General features: G+C 52.2%; 1 protein-coding gene across 1 annotated transcript in view; it reads right to left on the bottom strand.

Moving 5' to 3' along the window:
• LOC114067407 (fer-1-like protein 4) overlaps positions 1–14389 on the bottom strand; it is a 35624-nt gene that overhangs the window by 1198 nt on the left and 20037 nt on the right. The window contains exons 27-44 of the mRNA XM_027902805.1: positions 14075–14191; positions 13597–13758; positions 13128–13287; positions 12369–12472; positions 11865–11996; positions 11222–11270; positions 10066–10172; positions 9611–9742; positions 8782–8892; positions 8395–8522; positions 7762–7932; positions 6856–7010; positions 4952–5130; positions 4005–4090; positions 2985–3083; positions 2490–2731; positions 938–1215; positions 222–322 (exon numbers count right to left, since the gene is read on the bottom strand). Of these exons, the coding sequence (XP_027758606.1) occupies positions 222–322; positions 938–1215; positions 2490–2731; positions 2985–3083; positions 4005–4090; positions 4952–5130; positions 6856–7010; positions 7762–7932; positions 8395–8522; positions 8782–8892; positions 9611–9742; positions 10066–10172; positions 11222–11270; positions 11865–11996; positions 12369–12472; positions 13128–13287; positions 13597–13758; positions 14075–14191 (2513 nt within the window). The remainder of the gene's footprint in view (positions 1–221; positions 323–937; positions 1216–2489; positions 2732–2984; positions 3084–4004; positions 4091–4951; positions 5131–6855; positions 7011–7761; positions 7933–8394; positions 8523–8781; positions 8893–9610; positions 9743–10065; positions 10173–11221; positions 11271–11864; positions 11997–12368; positions 12473–13127; positions 13288–13596; positions 13759–14074; positions 14192–14389) is intronic.

The raw sequence follows: 14389 nt of genomic DNA, 5'->3' as shown, positions 1-14389 counted from the left end.
CCACTGGAGCTCTGGGAAGCCCCAGCAGCCCCAGTCCTGCAGACCCCACTGCCCAGGGCCCCAGTGATTGCTCTCAGCTTCCTGAGCAGATGCTCCCAGTGTCCATGCAAAGAGCTGCTGAGAACACAGCACTGCCCATCCAAAAGGGGATAACAATGCAAAGAACTGCTGAGAACACAGCACTGCCCATCCATGCTGAAGGTGATAACACAGGTACTCACTTGGGCTTTTCCAGCGGTTCAGGCTCTTTCCGGCCCAAACCAACAGGACTTTTTTCAGCCTCCTCCACAGTCAGCAGCTGGAATTCTGCTTCCACCTTACCCTGGAGGGGGAACATGTCTGAGCCACAGCTGTCTGTGTTGCTTCACAGACCAGCCTGCTGACCATCCAGCCTGCCACAACTGGGTACTTCTCTCCCATTTCCATTTACAGATGTTCCAAGTTTTTCCTTCATTAGCTACAGTCTCTCACTTCACAACCAGTGGAAACTGTGGTCTGTTCAGACACCAACTCTTTTGCACCCAAGGAACTATATTGTAATGAACTCCCCAGGTACCTGGATCTGTCTGCAGCCTCCCACAGTGGCACGGAGAAAACTCACCCGTGGGGACACACAGGCAGGAGTGGGGGGGTTGGGTGAGTGGCCTGGGGTGTTTCAGTGGGAACACTAAATTGAGGAATACCATTCCTAAACACTAATAGCACCCCTTAAGGAGCTCTACTCTATGGGAAGCTCAGAGGAATACGTGAAGTTGGACACCCCTGCATGCCACGGCAGCTGGCACTTCTGGGTAGAACAAGTGCTGGATTTGCAGCAGATGGAAGAAGTCTCCAAGACCCTGCACAAGGGTAGGTTATGTGCATGCAGGACAGGTTGCCATGTCAAGGCAGAGGCCAAACACCGGCTCTGCTCAGCAGTGCCAGCACCACACCTTACCGTCAGGAGGTACTTGTTCCCGCTGGGGTCTGTGAATTCCACGTCCTCCTGTTTGACTGAGCCGCTCCACTTCTTTTTCTTCTTCTTCTTGCCCTCCCTCTCCTCTCTCTCCTCGTCTTCCTGATCTTTGAGTTTGATGAAGGGCCACCAGCCCCTCATGCGCTTGTTTCGGAAGATGGAGAAGCGAGGTGTCGCGTTCTCCTTGGCCATCCTGATGGTGCACTGCTCGGAGCTCTTGGCCGCCCTCACCATGTCGTGCAGCTTCAGCTCGATGGAGCCTGCGGGCACAGCGGACAGGAGACTCGTGGGGAAACCCTGAGCTCAGCCCCACACAATATTTGGCCTTCTGTTCCCCCCCCACACTCCCACGGCCACAAGCAGGTCCCAGCTGCTGCAGTGATCTAGCACGTTTACAGATGGACAACCTGCAGCTTTGCATAAGGAAGGATGAGACTACGAGGCAGAAGCCCCAGGGCTTGTCTCCTCTCTGATGCAGCCACTTTGGAGTGCATGTGGGAGAGTGAGTTATTTTCACTCCTTTACCATGTCCCACCCTGCTCTCCTCACACGTCCAAGCTCATCTTCCTCTCTCATTCCTGCAAATGTCAGTTAAAAATTATAAAATCTGGGAAATGCTTTAAAGGTTTCAAGCTTGTCTTACATCTGCAACAGCCTCAGTTCACCTCCCTGTTTGGTCTTGTGTCCCTGCTCGTCCCTGTGTCCCTGTTCTGCTTGGGATGAGATTGTAAAGGCCAGAAATCATTGCAAATGCTATCAAACACTTTCTTCAGTGCCTGACTAGCATGGCTGAACCACTGTAAGTGCCTCATGGAGGTAAAGCCCCTTAAATACACCATGGAAGTTTGAAGAATAAAGAGAGTTTTAACCCATCCAAGAGAGAGTAGCACAGAGGGGCTGGTTTTTAACGGGGAGGTCAAAGTTTGAAGAAGGGACAACTTAACAGAGTGCTACAAACTTGGGGAAGTGGGAGAGAACCAGCAGCACTTCTGTTAGAATAGTGTGGGTGGAATCATCACTAGCCCTGTAATGATTCAACACCAGGCCTTGCTGCACACCCAGCTCAGCAGGTCTGATTCCTGGGAAGCACCAGAGCATCCAGGGAGTTCTGAGCTCCCAGAGATGGGGTGCTGCAGCTCAGGCAGAAATAGTCTCCCAAAGGTTGTCAATCCCTGTGCTGGCAGCATGAACTCCTGGGAAAAGTTCTCCTTGGCCCAGCCTTAGGGATCTGCAGATCTAAGAGCAGGGGAAATGAGCAAGCTTGTTGGAAAGGTTTTAAGGAAGCAGGATCTGGAAGTCCTGCAGTGCGACGGGCCCTGAAAAAGGACACCAAGGCCCTGGGACAAGCATGCAAGCCTGTCTGTGGAGGAGAGGTGTGTGTCTCCAGGCTCTGTTTAGAGCTCACATGGGAGATACTAGCCCAGGTGACCACTGAGCTGACAAGCTTGATCTGATGTTTCTGGTGTCCCTTCTTAGAGAACCCCAGGGAAACGCATTAATACGCCAGCAAGGTGAGGGACAGGTCACCCCATACCTAGAAAGTCATTGGCTGAAATCCTGTCGTAATCCCAGACCTGGAGGACCAGAACAGCCGGTTCCCGAAACTCTGACTCCTCCACAGAGAAGACAGAGTCCTTTTTCTTGTAGGTGATCTCCTTCTCAGTCGGGAGGTAGTTGAAGCGGAAGATGAACCTCCAGTTGAAATTGCCTTCCCCGGTCAAGGAGTTGAAGTGGACATCCGTCTCCTGCTTGTCGTGGTCAAGACCCTTTATCCAGCTGCAGGAGAAACTCAGTTAGCTCTGCCAGCCAGCCCCAAAGGCAGAGCAGAAGGATGGAAGGGCTGAACTCCATGGGGATAGCAAGAAAGGAAGGGTTGAAGAGTCAAACCAGAGCAACACGGGATCAGCATCTCTGGGGGTACAGCAGAGGAGTGGAGTGGGCACCTCATGCCAGTGCAGGGAGGTTCAGAGAAGGCAGTGAGGGTGTGGGTCAGGGAGGGTTGTGGCCTCTGCCCTGGATCCCATCAGACCTTTTCACGTAGATATCACTCGAAGTCTCTCCTGTTACAGGGTTGACATCGTCAAGAATCACGTTGTCCGTGTTCCAGATGATCACACGCAGCTCGTAGCTGTGGGAAGGACACAGAGCTAAGTGAGCCACATCCTCCTGTCCTCGGTGCCCACAATGGCAGAGCAGCAGGACATGAACCTTCTCAGCACTGTGGTTGCCTGTCAGGGCTCCTCTGGCCAAGCCCAGCCCAGCAGTCTCACTGCCAGGCAGAGAGCCCTCCCTGAGCACTACAACTGTACAAGACAAACACCCACAACCAGTACAGGCAGCTTTTGCAAAGCAAACCCCTGGTGCCTGGGAAACACACTCAGCACTCCTAAACCATAGGAGCACAGAAAGGCCTGGGCAGGAAGGGACCTCTGAAATCTCTGCTCCAAGCTCCTGCTCGTGGCCTTGTGGTCTGCATGAGTTTTTAGCACCACTGAGGAAGGACATCCCAGCACATCTCTGAGTCCCTTTGTCCCTATTCCAGGGTAGTTTCACTGGGAAAATGTTTTCCCTGTATGCAGTTGGAGTGTTGGAGTTTCCCTTGCTGCAATTTGTGCCTGTTATCTCATGTCCTTTCGGGTGCACCTCTGAGGAGAATCTTGACCCTTCATCCCAAAAGCCCCATTAGATCCTTGAAAAGAGCAGAGTTCCTCCTTCAGCTTCACTTCTCCAGGTTCCCAGAGGACATCTGTCCACCAGCCAGAAGAGACTCAGTGGGTAGCTCCGACCTGGGTTTTTATGCCGTTCATGTCCAGCTGCAGAGACATCAACCTGCCCTTCCCAAACCCTTGAGCAGCTCCAAGTGCTGCACGTGGCTCATGCTGATGCGCTCAAGGGCCCATCCCGTGGGCAGAGCTGCAGCAGAGAGGAGGGTTGCGTGCCGTGCCAGCACAGCCCCTCAGCCTCTGCAGGGCCCCGTGGCACCTCCCACCAGCCCTGGCAAGGGACAGTGACCCTCCGTGCAGCCCCAGCCCCACCCTCACAGCACCACCTGACAGGCAGCCGTGGCTTGATGTTGACGGGCGGCGGTGCAGGCACGTCAGTGGGAAACATGTCAATCCACATGTGCAAGGAGCCCTGATGAGAGGAGACACCAGAGAGACTTCAGAAGACATGACCACCCTCCAGCTCTTCAAGGAGCAAGGACTTCATCCTGCACAGAAAGGCCTCACCAGAAAGGCACTGCTTGGTTCTCTCTGTTCCCAGCACTTTAGAGTGAACTGTGGTTGGATTTTGGACGGGGGAAAAATTAAAGCTACCAAAAATTGCTTATTTCTGCTCCCGAGAAAAACCATTTCACCTGAACTGAATCCATTTCAAAGAGGAACAAACATGTCCCTCTGTCTCAATAAGGAGCATATGGTGATGCAATGCTTAAGCAGAACCAAGAAAACTAAAAAAGGTCTGAGTCTGCCTCTCCACTTGCATTTCCAGTGCCAACCAAAGCCAGCACGACTGCAGAGCTCTGCTTTGTGCAGACCTCCAGGACCTGAGGAAGCAGATGTTCAGTGCAGGACATTAAAGTGCATGAAAATGCAGTTCAGATGACTGCATTACACAAAACTGAGGGTGGATGTTTCTCCTCCAGCTCACGGTCATGCCGTGCCCCAGGGAGAAGCCAAAGGGGGCAGAGCAAGGAACAAAACAGCAGTGAATAGGGACAGTGCAGAGGAGGAGGCAGGGACCCACCACCCACGTGGGGACAGGGCTCAGAAGGAAGAGCAGGTCTATTGCCACCCACAAAACATCTTCGTAGTAGGGCCTGCCATCCCCAGGCACAGCTCTGGTCACCCACCCAGGAAGGAGCAACGTGTGGGATTCGTGCCATGGTGAGGAGGCAAAAGCACAACAGGAGGCCAGAGAGGGTGCAAGGAACCAGCTGCTTGGAAGGTCCTTCCCCAGAACAGTGGCTGGGCTGGGCACAGAAACACGTCTCACCTGCACAAGCCCAGGGTTCTCCGGGTTGTACAAAGACCGGATTTCCACGTGCTCTGGTACCAGCTTGTACCCATATCCTGGCATCTCCTCCCAGTGCTGCAGGACGTACAGAGCCTTGTGTTCATCATCCACTGACCAGTTCCCATCTGCCACTCCTCTCTTGTTCCTCACAGAGGCCTCTGCAGCAGGACACAGCCAGGGAGAAGATGAAGGATGAAGGTTTCTGGCCAGCCAGAGTCACATCACGACATCAGTCACCAGCACAAGAAATGGAAGGTGATGGACTGTACAAACAAGCACCTCCCCAGAAAAACAAATGGGGAGAAACAGGAGGGCAAGGATGAAGGGAATGAGTTCATCATGTTGCAGTGATGAGACAAATGATAGGCAGGAAGACAAACAAGCCAAGAGAAATACAAGGAAAAGGGCAAAAAAGAATTTATTCTGGCCCTGGGATAAAGGTCCAGGGGACATGGAGAAGGATGTGACCCTCTGGGGCAGTCTCTGTGGTAGTACCAACAGATCCATGGATGAATTTTTGCCCTAGAAGTGCTCCAGGAAAGCGTTTCTTGTCACTCAGCAGGACACACAGCCGTGCTCTCCTTTAATGAACCCTTGGTACAATAATGGACTTGTTTGGCAGTGAAGCCAAACAGCAGTTCAACACCAAATCCTGCTTGTGGGAGAAAAGCAGGAACCAACAGGTGAGGGCACAATCAGCCACCCACCCCTGGGTTTATGAAGAGCATCTGCCTTTGGAGATCAGTCTGAGACCTCAACCCTTCAAGCAGTGCTCAAGCACGGAGAGGTTCATGGGGCACCAGCTACAGCCACACTGGAATCAGAGCCAGCTCTCAGGGAACACCAGCAGAGCACCTTGTTTCTCCCTCCCCAACTACTCAGTGACCTGAGAAAGGGGAAAAGGGCTCATTTGGAGTCTCCTTGCTCTCTCCTGAGTGGGATTTCTTTCCCCTTCTTCTCATAAGCCACAGAGACCAGTGGAAAACTGAGAGGAAAAACGAGCAGGAGGTGAAGTTGGCTGTACATGTAGGTGTCCCCTCTCTGGGCAGGTCAGGCCAGGGATCATCCTATCTCCAGGCTACACAGCACTGCCTCGCAGAACCTAGCCATCCACGAGCAGGCCAGAGCTGCTGAGCATCTTCTCCAGGCTGGATTCAATGGCACAGGTGTTGGCACAGCAGGGCCTGCGCTCAGGGAAGTTCTGCACCACTGCTGATGGAGGCTGTGAAAAGCTGGTGTGTTCTTGGACATCTGTGGCCCTGGTTCAGGGTTTGTAATGCCAGTTGGAAGGAAAGAGAAACAGCAAAGCAGGAGCTGCCCACAGGGTGGAGATTGCCAGTAGTGAGAAGCAGTGTGGAGCCACCCACAGCACCCACAGTCACTGGAAGCAGAGAGCATCCCTGGACAAAGCCAGCTGAAAAGAGGAAAGGAGACTGAAAAAACATCCCCCCTATAAAAACCAAACCAAACAAACAACCCACAACCAAAAAAAAAGGACTTCAGTATCTTGCTGATGGTGATCACAAGCAGACAAAGGTACAGCTTTGTGCCAGTATCAGACACCAGAACAAGCTGCTTCATCAAACCCCCATGACCATCACACCACCATGCACGTGGGTTTACTTTGACCCACCCACAGCCTGGGAGACCACTTTGGGACCTAAGGGCCTGCATCACATCTCCTCCCAGTGCAACAGCATCATCCACTGAAACCAGGGCACTGAACACCAAGGATGGTCCTCATGGTGACCCAAAAAGCTGGGCCACGCAGGGCACAGAGTGGGGGGAGCCAGCGGGGACACCTCAGGGAAGAGAAGCACGTGCACTGCTGAGCACAGGCAGCTGTTCAGGGGAGCCACCAGTGTTCACCAAGCCCTCTGTACCTTCAGGAAAAGCCTCTGGAGGGACCTTGAATATTTTATTGTCCACTTTGACCTCCTCCCATCGGTACTCCGGAGCAGGAAGCGAGTTCTTCTTGCATAAACTATCCAAGATCTGCGTGGGTTTGAAAGCATCTCGCCACGCGTTGTAGCCATTCCTGCATGGAAGGAAGAACATCAAGAACTTCTTTGGCTTAAACCCAACAGGGCTTTTTTTTCTTGGCTGTGAAACACCTGCCCTCCCTGCAGCATATGCTATTCCACTGGAGCCCTGCTCAGATTTTCACTGGGAAAACCCCAGGTACACAAAAGCTTGATGAAAGAAAATCTTAACAACTCTGTCCCCCAACAATCTGGACTTGCACCCCACAGAACCATTACCTTCAGAGCAGCAACAGGAGCAACCCCAGCTGCAGTTCTTACGGGGGAAAGAGGTTTTAGCTGTGCTGGGGACTCAACTCCATGCCCACAGCTAATCCTCCAATTACAATAGGAGAAGAGTTGTTTACGGAACACTGGCCAAAGACACGAGAGAATCCACATGGAATGAGGCCAAAGGAGACCAGAAGTTCTGAATGTCAGTGCTCACATAATCAGCCAGAGAAACTGCCATAGTTTCTGAAGGTCAGTGTCAAGTGAGCACTTGTCTCACAGAACACCAATGTGAAAGCATTAAAGAACTTTTTTTTTTGCTATTTTATGTGAAGTGTATTAGCCTGCAGTAGGAATTGGAGCTATCCCAGGAAGTGTAGCAGGTAGGAGTCTAAAGAGATGAAATTATCCATGTAAACTGCTCAAAGGATGCTGCAGATGCATGTTCTGTCCTGCAGAACAGGAGGAGCTCTGTGTTACCCACACATGGCAGGTGACAACGCGTCTTGTACCCCAGTGTGTCCCAGCGGTACCTACGTGTCGTACTGAGCAGCCACTCCACAGTTGGCCCTGTGCTTGCTGTAGAATCGATTCTCCAAGTCAATCTTGGTCTCCCCGATCAGATCATCAGATCCAACTAAATCATGGTCAAATATTGCCACGGTGAGTTCTGATTCCATGGGAAAGGAGACTGTCAGCTCCACAACTCTGGACAGAAGCAAAGAAGTACAATTAGCAAAGAGGGTGGAAATGGAGCACATGCTCTGCTTTGATCACCCCACACATTTACTGATTGTATTTGACAAGTCAACTGACAGAGTTTATTTCTCTCAAAGTTTAGTGTGTGCAGTTTTCAGTGTGCATGTTCAGATAAAGGAATTACTTTTCCAGGAATGTATGCCCTCAGAGAGAGGGCCTGGAGATAAGGAAAAATGTCTCCAATGCTCTGGTTTTGCTTGGCTTTCTGCTTTTAAAACGAGCTGGCCTCCTAACCCAAAACATGATGGCTCCTGAGTTAGCTGGAGGCAAGAGACATGCCCAGGACCTTTGTATTACAGCACAAGACTCTCCATCAGAAAGGAAGAGAAGACCACACATCCTGGGCCACATTCCAAGCCCCAGATTTGCACTATTGCTATTGAACCTGATAGATGAAAACTTTCTGCGTACTCTCCAAACACAGGATTGAGCTGCTTTGGGATGTATCGCTCCTTTGTGTCCTTCTGCTCCTGCCCCACCGTCACCACCACGTAGGGGTCTGCCTTGCCATTGGGGTCTGCTGGAGACAGGTTGGTAGCCTGGAAGACAGAAGAGGTAGAGCTGCACAGGGCTGTGGAGAGCAGCCAAAAAATGCCCATCTGGGCTTTCAGCACCTCCTGAAACTACAAAGTGTGGAAGACTCCTCGTGAGCAGGTGACTCCCGCCAGGCCGGCAGAGGCTTCAAGCCACGTTTCTCACAAGTGCCACTGCTCAGATTGACTCAGCAGAGAGTGGCAGGATGTCCCCAGGGAAGGGAGAGACCTCCAAGCATTACTACCACCCCCACCAGAGCCTTACCTTAACGATGTAAACTCTTACAAGAACCTTGATGGGTCTGTTCCTTGGAACTCCACGGGAGACCTTGGGCTCTGGGCCAGCTTCCTTGCTGGGGTAGACATAAAAGGAGCCCTGCAGAAAAGACAGTTCAAGTGACAGCCACATACAAAGGGGAATCTCTCAGATGGCATTGGAGCCACCAGGACCAGCTTCACCTGCCAAGTAGAAAATCAGAGCCATGCAGACCACAAACACCCTGTGCCCATGGGGACAGTCCTTCCCAAAGGCCCTGTATGTCCACGTGGCCCAGGCAATCCCTGCTTGTAGTTTAGGTTGCAGTCTGTCAGACCACTGCCAGTGCCAGATCTGAGCATCTCCAGCCACTTTGGGCTGCCAAAGACAGGGAACACCAAAGGTGTTCTAGGGACCTTCTCAAATCAACTTTTGAAGCTGATATTTGAGAGTCCTCAAGAGCTCCTGGCTGGGAGGATGATGCCTCTTTTAGGTAAGTTTTGCTAATTTTAAAACCAGTGAAGCTCACTAATTATGTGCATACTAAATATACCCAGAGGCCCCAACCAGAATGAGTCCTTTTTTGCTTCATGCTTTCTCTTTGCAACAGCTAAATAATCTAAATCAGATGGATTTGTCAACTAACACAGGACCACAGTACACAATTGCTTCAACAGGCACCAACAGTTCCCTGGTCATGCCACAGCACAGCCTCACGTCATCCTGCACACCCACGCACTCTCCAAGGCTTTGCTGGTGCTGGCTTGCTCTAAAATACAAAATATCCTAAGGATTTTCTTCCCCAAGCAGCACAAATGTCATCCAAATGATGCAGTACCTTGTACTTGCCCACAAAATGTTCATCCTCATTTCCATCTTCATCTTCATTTGCTTTGCCACGGTGAAGGGGGAAAATACACAACCAGTCTTCGAAATTACCAAACTCATTTTCCAGCTCAGACTTGTAGATCTGAAACAAGTAGAAAGAAATGCTGAGCCTTTTCCTGCCACCTTAAAGGGAAGGAAGGTCCAAAAGACCATCCTTTCCCTGCTTCAGTTGTTTCACCTGGTCCTCCCTTACCCCTGCATTACTCAGAGCAGGGTGTTACGGTTTTCCTGCATCCCCCTGGGGCCAACACTGGATGTGCACACACATCCCAGCTTGACTCCAAGGTCTTACTACGTGTTTCAAAGCCCACCAAACACAGTGCAGGTAAATTCCACTGCAGGAAGGTGAGGAGGACATGGACAAAGAGCCAGGGTTGAAAGAGATGAGGTCACCCCGATTATCACCTGAAGGGTGGCAATGAGCTTCCTCTTGGGCTGAGCAGGTTCATCTTCAACCACTGCCTCGTCCTCTGCTTCCATGTCAATGCAGGATGCATTTAAATTCCCTCCATCTGGAAATGGCACCAAGAGATTAGGAAATGCTCTGATTTTGCGCAGAATTTCAAGTGTCTGTACATGAAATCACTCCAGGCAGAGCTTCTGCTTTCACCCAAGGGTTTTGACCCATGCCAGGGCAACTGGAGCTGCTGCTGTTTGGAACAGGTGTCCCTGCAGCAGCTCAGCTTTCCCAGCAGTGCATGGCTTGGATGGCAGCAGGGACAAAAACTGCCTGCCTGAGTGGCTGCTGTTCAGAAGGGAGAGGGCAGAAACCAAACGGAGGCAGGTGGCTGGACCAGCCCACAGGTACTGTCAGGTGAGCAGAGCTCACCCTCCTCCTTGGATGGGTGCTTACCTGCTGGGCTGCTGGTTTGGGTGGCTCCCTGAAGCACCACTGCCATTCTGGGCACAGGCAGCTGAGCCTGAAGAGACTGTGGCTAGACCCTTCTCAGAGGCACCACCAAACCAAGGGCAGAGTGAGTGTGTTCTTGTCCCATTTCTCAAGGCTCCAGATCCCTTGAGCACTAGTGGCACGCAGGTACCCTCCAGCCCTCTCCCTAAATAGGATTTACCTCGCTTCTGTACTTATTGTCTCACTTTCCCTTCTGCTACCTCGTAGTGAATCCTGTACCCTGGGTGAGTGTCCCATGTGCACAGGGTGATGCCCAGCTCCTAGAAAGTTTTGCCTGTCCCCCATCCTCTCTCCATCCCCTCACTGCTTCCTGACAATCCCCTGATCCCTGCAGCTGATTTTTCTGCAGGTTTCTGCTCACTCTGGAAGGCACTTGCTTTAACACAATTTTATACGGCTCCACTATTTTCCAGGACTTTTCTGACAATTTCCCAAACTTTTTTGAGGAAAGTTTGGTGTTTTCCCTTGAAATAGCTTTTGTTAGCCCTTGCCAAGGTCTCCAGCCTCTCTGCTCACTTTTGTGTTGTTGTTGCTGAATGTTGCAAGGCTGTTGTCTACTCAGATGCCGTTTCCACAAGCCCAGCACCCTCTGGGGTAGTGAAAGTTCCTGGTTCTTCCCACAGAAGAGCTGGGTGGTGCTAGAGGACTCACCTGCATCATTCAGGTCATCATTCTCAGCATCTTCTTCATCGCTGTATGTCTGAAAAACACGCAAGCAGTTACACCAGAGCCCTGACAGCAAAGGCTTCTCCTTCCAAGGCGACTGACAACACCAACACTTTCCTGCCAGCAGAGTCAGTAATGCCTGGCCTGAGATCATTCAGCAGTAACATCATTGCAGGACAGTATCTAATGAGGGCCTTAATCCTTTTTTCTTCTCCCCAGATCCTGCTGCTGGCTTCCTTTGATTGGGATTTGAGGGCCACAGGGCAAGGAAGGAAATCTGGAGCAGACCTGCTACCATAACACATACTGGAACATAACCAGAACAGAGTAAGCAGCATGAATGCCCCTGTTAAACTCAGCATTGTCACATTTTCAACTAAAGCTGTCTCATTCTCACACCACTTGGGCCCTCAGCCTCAGGGAAGTTTCAATATCCACTTCCTGCTGAAATCAGCCCCCCTTGTAGATGATTGTTACCTGGCTACCCTAGGTATGCTTGACACACAAGAGCCCACATCTCCCTGCAGACTCCTGCATGCCAGGAGAGCTCCAGTGACACTCAGCATCATTGAAAACATCTTCCTCATTCCTCTTTCCCCCCCTGTTGGCAGCTGTCACAAAATACTACCTGGTTATAGAGCTCCTTCAGGGATGCGTAGTACTTGGACCACCAATCCAGTTCTTCCGCTTCTGGTTTTTCCTCTTCATATTCCTCTTCCTTCTTCATAAACTTATGAATACGAATTTTCCTCAAAGGAGCCTTTAAAGAATGGAGAAAAGGGTTCAGATGGAGGAAATGACCACCCAGGACACCCAAGCACCCTTCTCCACGCCCTGGGATCAGCTTTCAGGCAGAGCACAGGAGGTGCAAAGCTCCCTGTGGCCCCAGGTTTGTGCCTTGCTACAAAAGCAGCATCTCTCAAGGCTCAGGGCAGGTCTCCTTCACCATCCTGTGGCAGAGCCACAGCACGTGGCAGTGCCAATGAGCAGGCAGGAGCGAGGAGTGCTTGGCCCCAGAGCAATACCTGGTGGTCGAAACCCAACTCCGAACTCCTGAACTTCCTTTCTCCTTTGTAACCTTCAGTTTGGCTTTCCAAACTTCAGAATTTGTTGGGCCCAACACATCACTCACCTTTGCCAGACTAAGGGGGTGAGTGCTGGCACCTGGGTCACTACCTGCAGTTCCAATGTTTACCACAGTCTGAGAGGGAGGACGGTGGGATGAGACTTTCCGAGCTGAGAGGAAAAGAAAGAGCTTCTTGTTTCCAGGCATTTATTTCTGCCCACTGCTCCCTACTTTTTGGCCACAGGAAAACCCTCCCTGTTAACACACTATGTTGTGATTGATTTGAAAGCTTTTCATAGCAGATACTGCAAAAAGACAATTCGAAATCCAAGTACAGTACTGAGACTGGCCACCATCACCAACGGGCTTGTTGCTGACTCCCAGGAATTCAGAACTATGAGCTATACCTTCCCTATGCAGAAAGGGCCACAGCTGGATCAATCCTTTGCTTCTTTCCTTTCATGCTTCCAGATCAGGAGCTCTGGCTGTTGCTACCACAGGGCTACCGAGCAAAACCATTACCCAACGAACAGAACTTGAGCTGACAATGTGAGAGAACTGAAAACCTTTCAATCCTTGGTCCCAGTGGACCAGCTCCCTAAAGATGGAGGTCTCACTGGGTAAATTTTCCCTTGTGAGGCCCTGCTGGTGAGGTCCTGGCACAGGGTGCCCAGAGAAGCTGTGGCTGCCCCATCCCTGGAAGTGTTTAAGGCCGGGTTGGATGGGCCTTGGAGCAACCTGGGCTAGTGGAAGGTGGGGGGGAATGGTTATGTCAGTAGCAAAACCCGCCTGTTGTCTCCACGAGAACCTCTCCAAGCACCTTACCCCTGGGCACATCCTCTGGTTCCTCCTCCAGCTCTCTGGGAGAGAACTTCATCACATCAGACACAACGTGGCTCCCCACCAGCACAGTGCGCCCAAAGGCTCGCTTCTCCACCACGAAGATGCTGAGAGGAGGGTGCAGGTACACCTGCTCTGGGAGCTCCTGCAGAAGAACCATGCGTGAGGTTCCCAGCAGCAAGGATGACTGACCTGTGTCGGGCTGTCAACCTGTGGCAGCCGTGTGTATCAACACAGGGACAGGCCTGACAGCACCTTGCAGCTCTGCCCAAAAACCAGGCCATGGCTGAGGCAGCTCTTGGTGGGCAATTTCACAAGGGTTTTCATCTGCAGTTGAATCATGTGGCCACAGAAGAGCAAAATCCCAGAGGTAGCTCTGCTCCTGCTACCTTGGCCCGTGCAGAGGGGCAGTGCATGGGTGCAGGGTGGCCATGGTGCACCCCTTCCCACTCACCACATCCATGTATTTGACCAGCTCAGTGAAGTTGGGGTTCTCTTTGTAGGTCACGATCACCTCTGACTCCACCTTCTTGCCAGCACATTCAATGATCACCTGGGGCTCCACCACCTCGAACAGGTTCACCCTCTTCAGGTCCCTCAGGCCCCAGAACAGGATCTGAAGCACAGCGTGAAGTTGCTGGGCTGCTCGAGACGTGCCAGGCCTGGCACAGCCGTTCCCCCTGCACGCTGCCCGGGCTGCCATCACCCCTGCAGGGCACAGCCCCAGGACGGGCACGGCTGCCCAGCCCAGCTCAGCACGGCAGCTCTGCCTGCCCGGCTGCTGACACAGCTCCTCCCTCACGCCAAGCACTCCACTTCTACCACCTGCTCAGGCCTCACTGGCACGCTGGAGGTCTAAACCAGACTGCCTCCCCAGGCCCTGCCCTCTGCCCAGCCCTTGGGGGGGGCCAGTGCAGCAGAAAGCAGCTCACCTCGATGCGGAACTCCTTCAGCACCGGGCGGACACCCTCAGGGATGATGAACCGGCCGGCACGGGGGTCTCCCAGGTACTCGGGCTCCTTGGGCTCCACATCCTCAGACACTGATGGCTGAACAGGTGGACCCAGGACACACCAGGTGGTGAAAGTCATTTCTAATCCATGCCATGCCATGCCATGCCCCCTCTCCCTCTCCCTCTCGATCTGTTATCACAGGCTGTCCCTGCAGCCTCCCTTCAGTTGAAAGCCAGGTGGGGCCTCAAACTTGGAATTTCAGCTTGGAATCCTCTGGTGGGCCCCATGCAAGTG

Source organism: Empidonax traillii, unplaced genomic scaffold, assembly GCF_003031625.1.
Source record: "Empidonax traillii isolate 1590-97213 ecotype Southwest subspecies unplaced genomic scaffold, ASM303162v1 scaffold911:size244615, whole genome shotgun sequence".
NCBI classification, from domain to species: domain Eukaryota; kingdom Metazoa; phylum Chordata; class Aves; order Passeriformes; family Tyrannidae; genus Empidonax; species Empidonax traillii.
The sequence above is the reverse complement of the archived record's forward strand: the minus strand, read 5'-3'. Positions and strand labels throughout refer to the sequence as shown.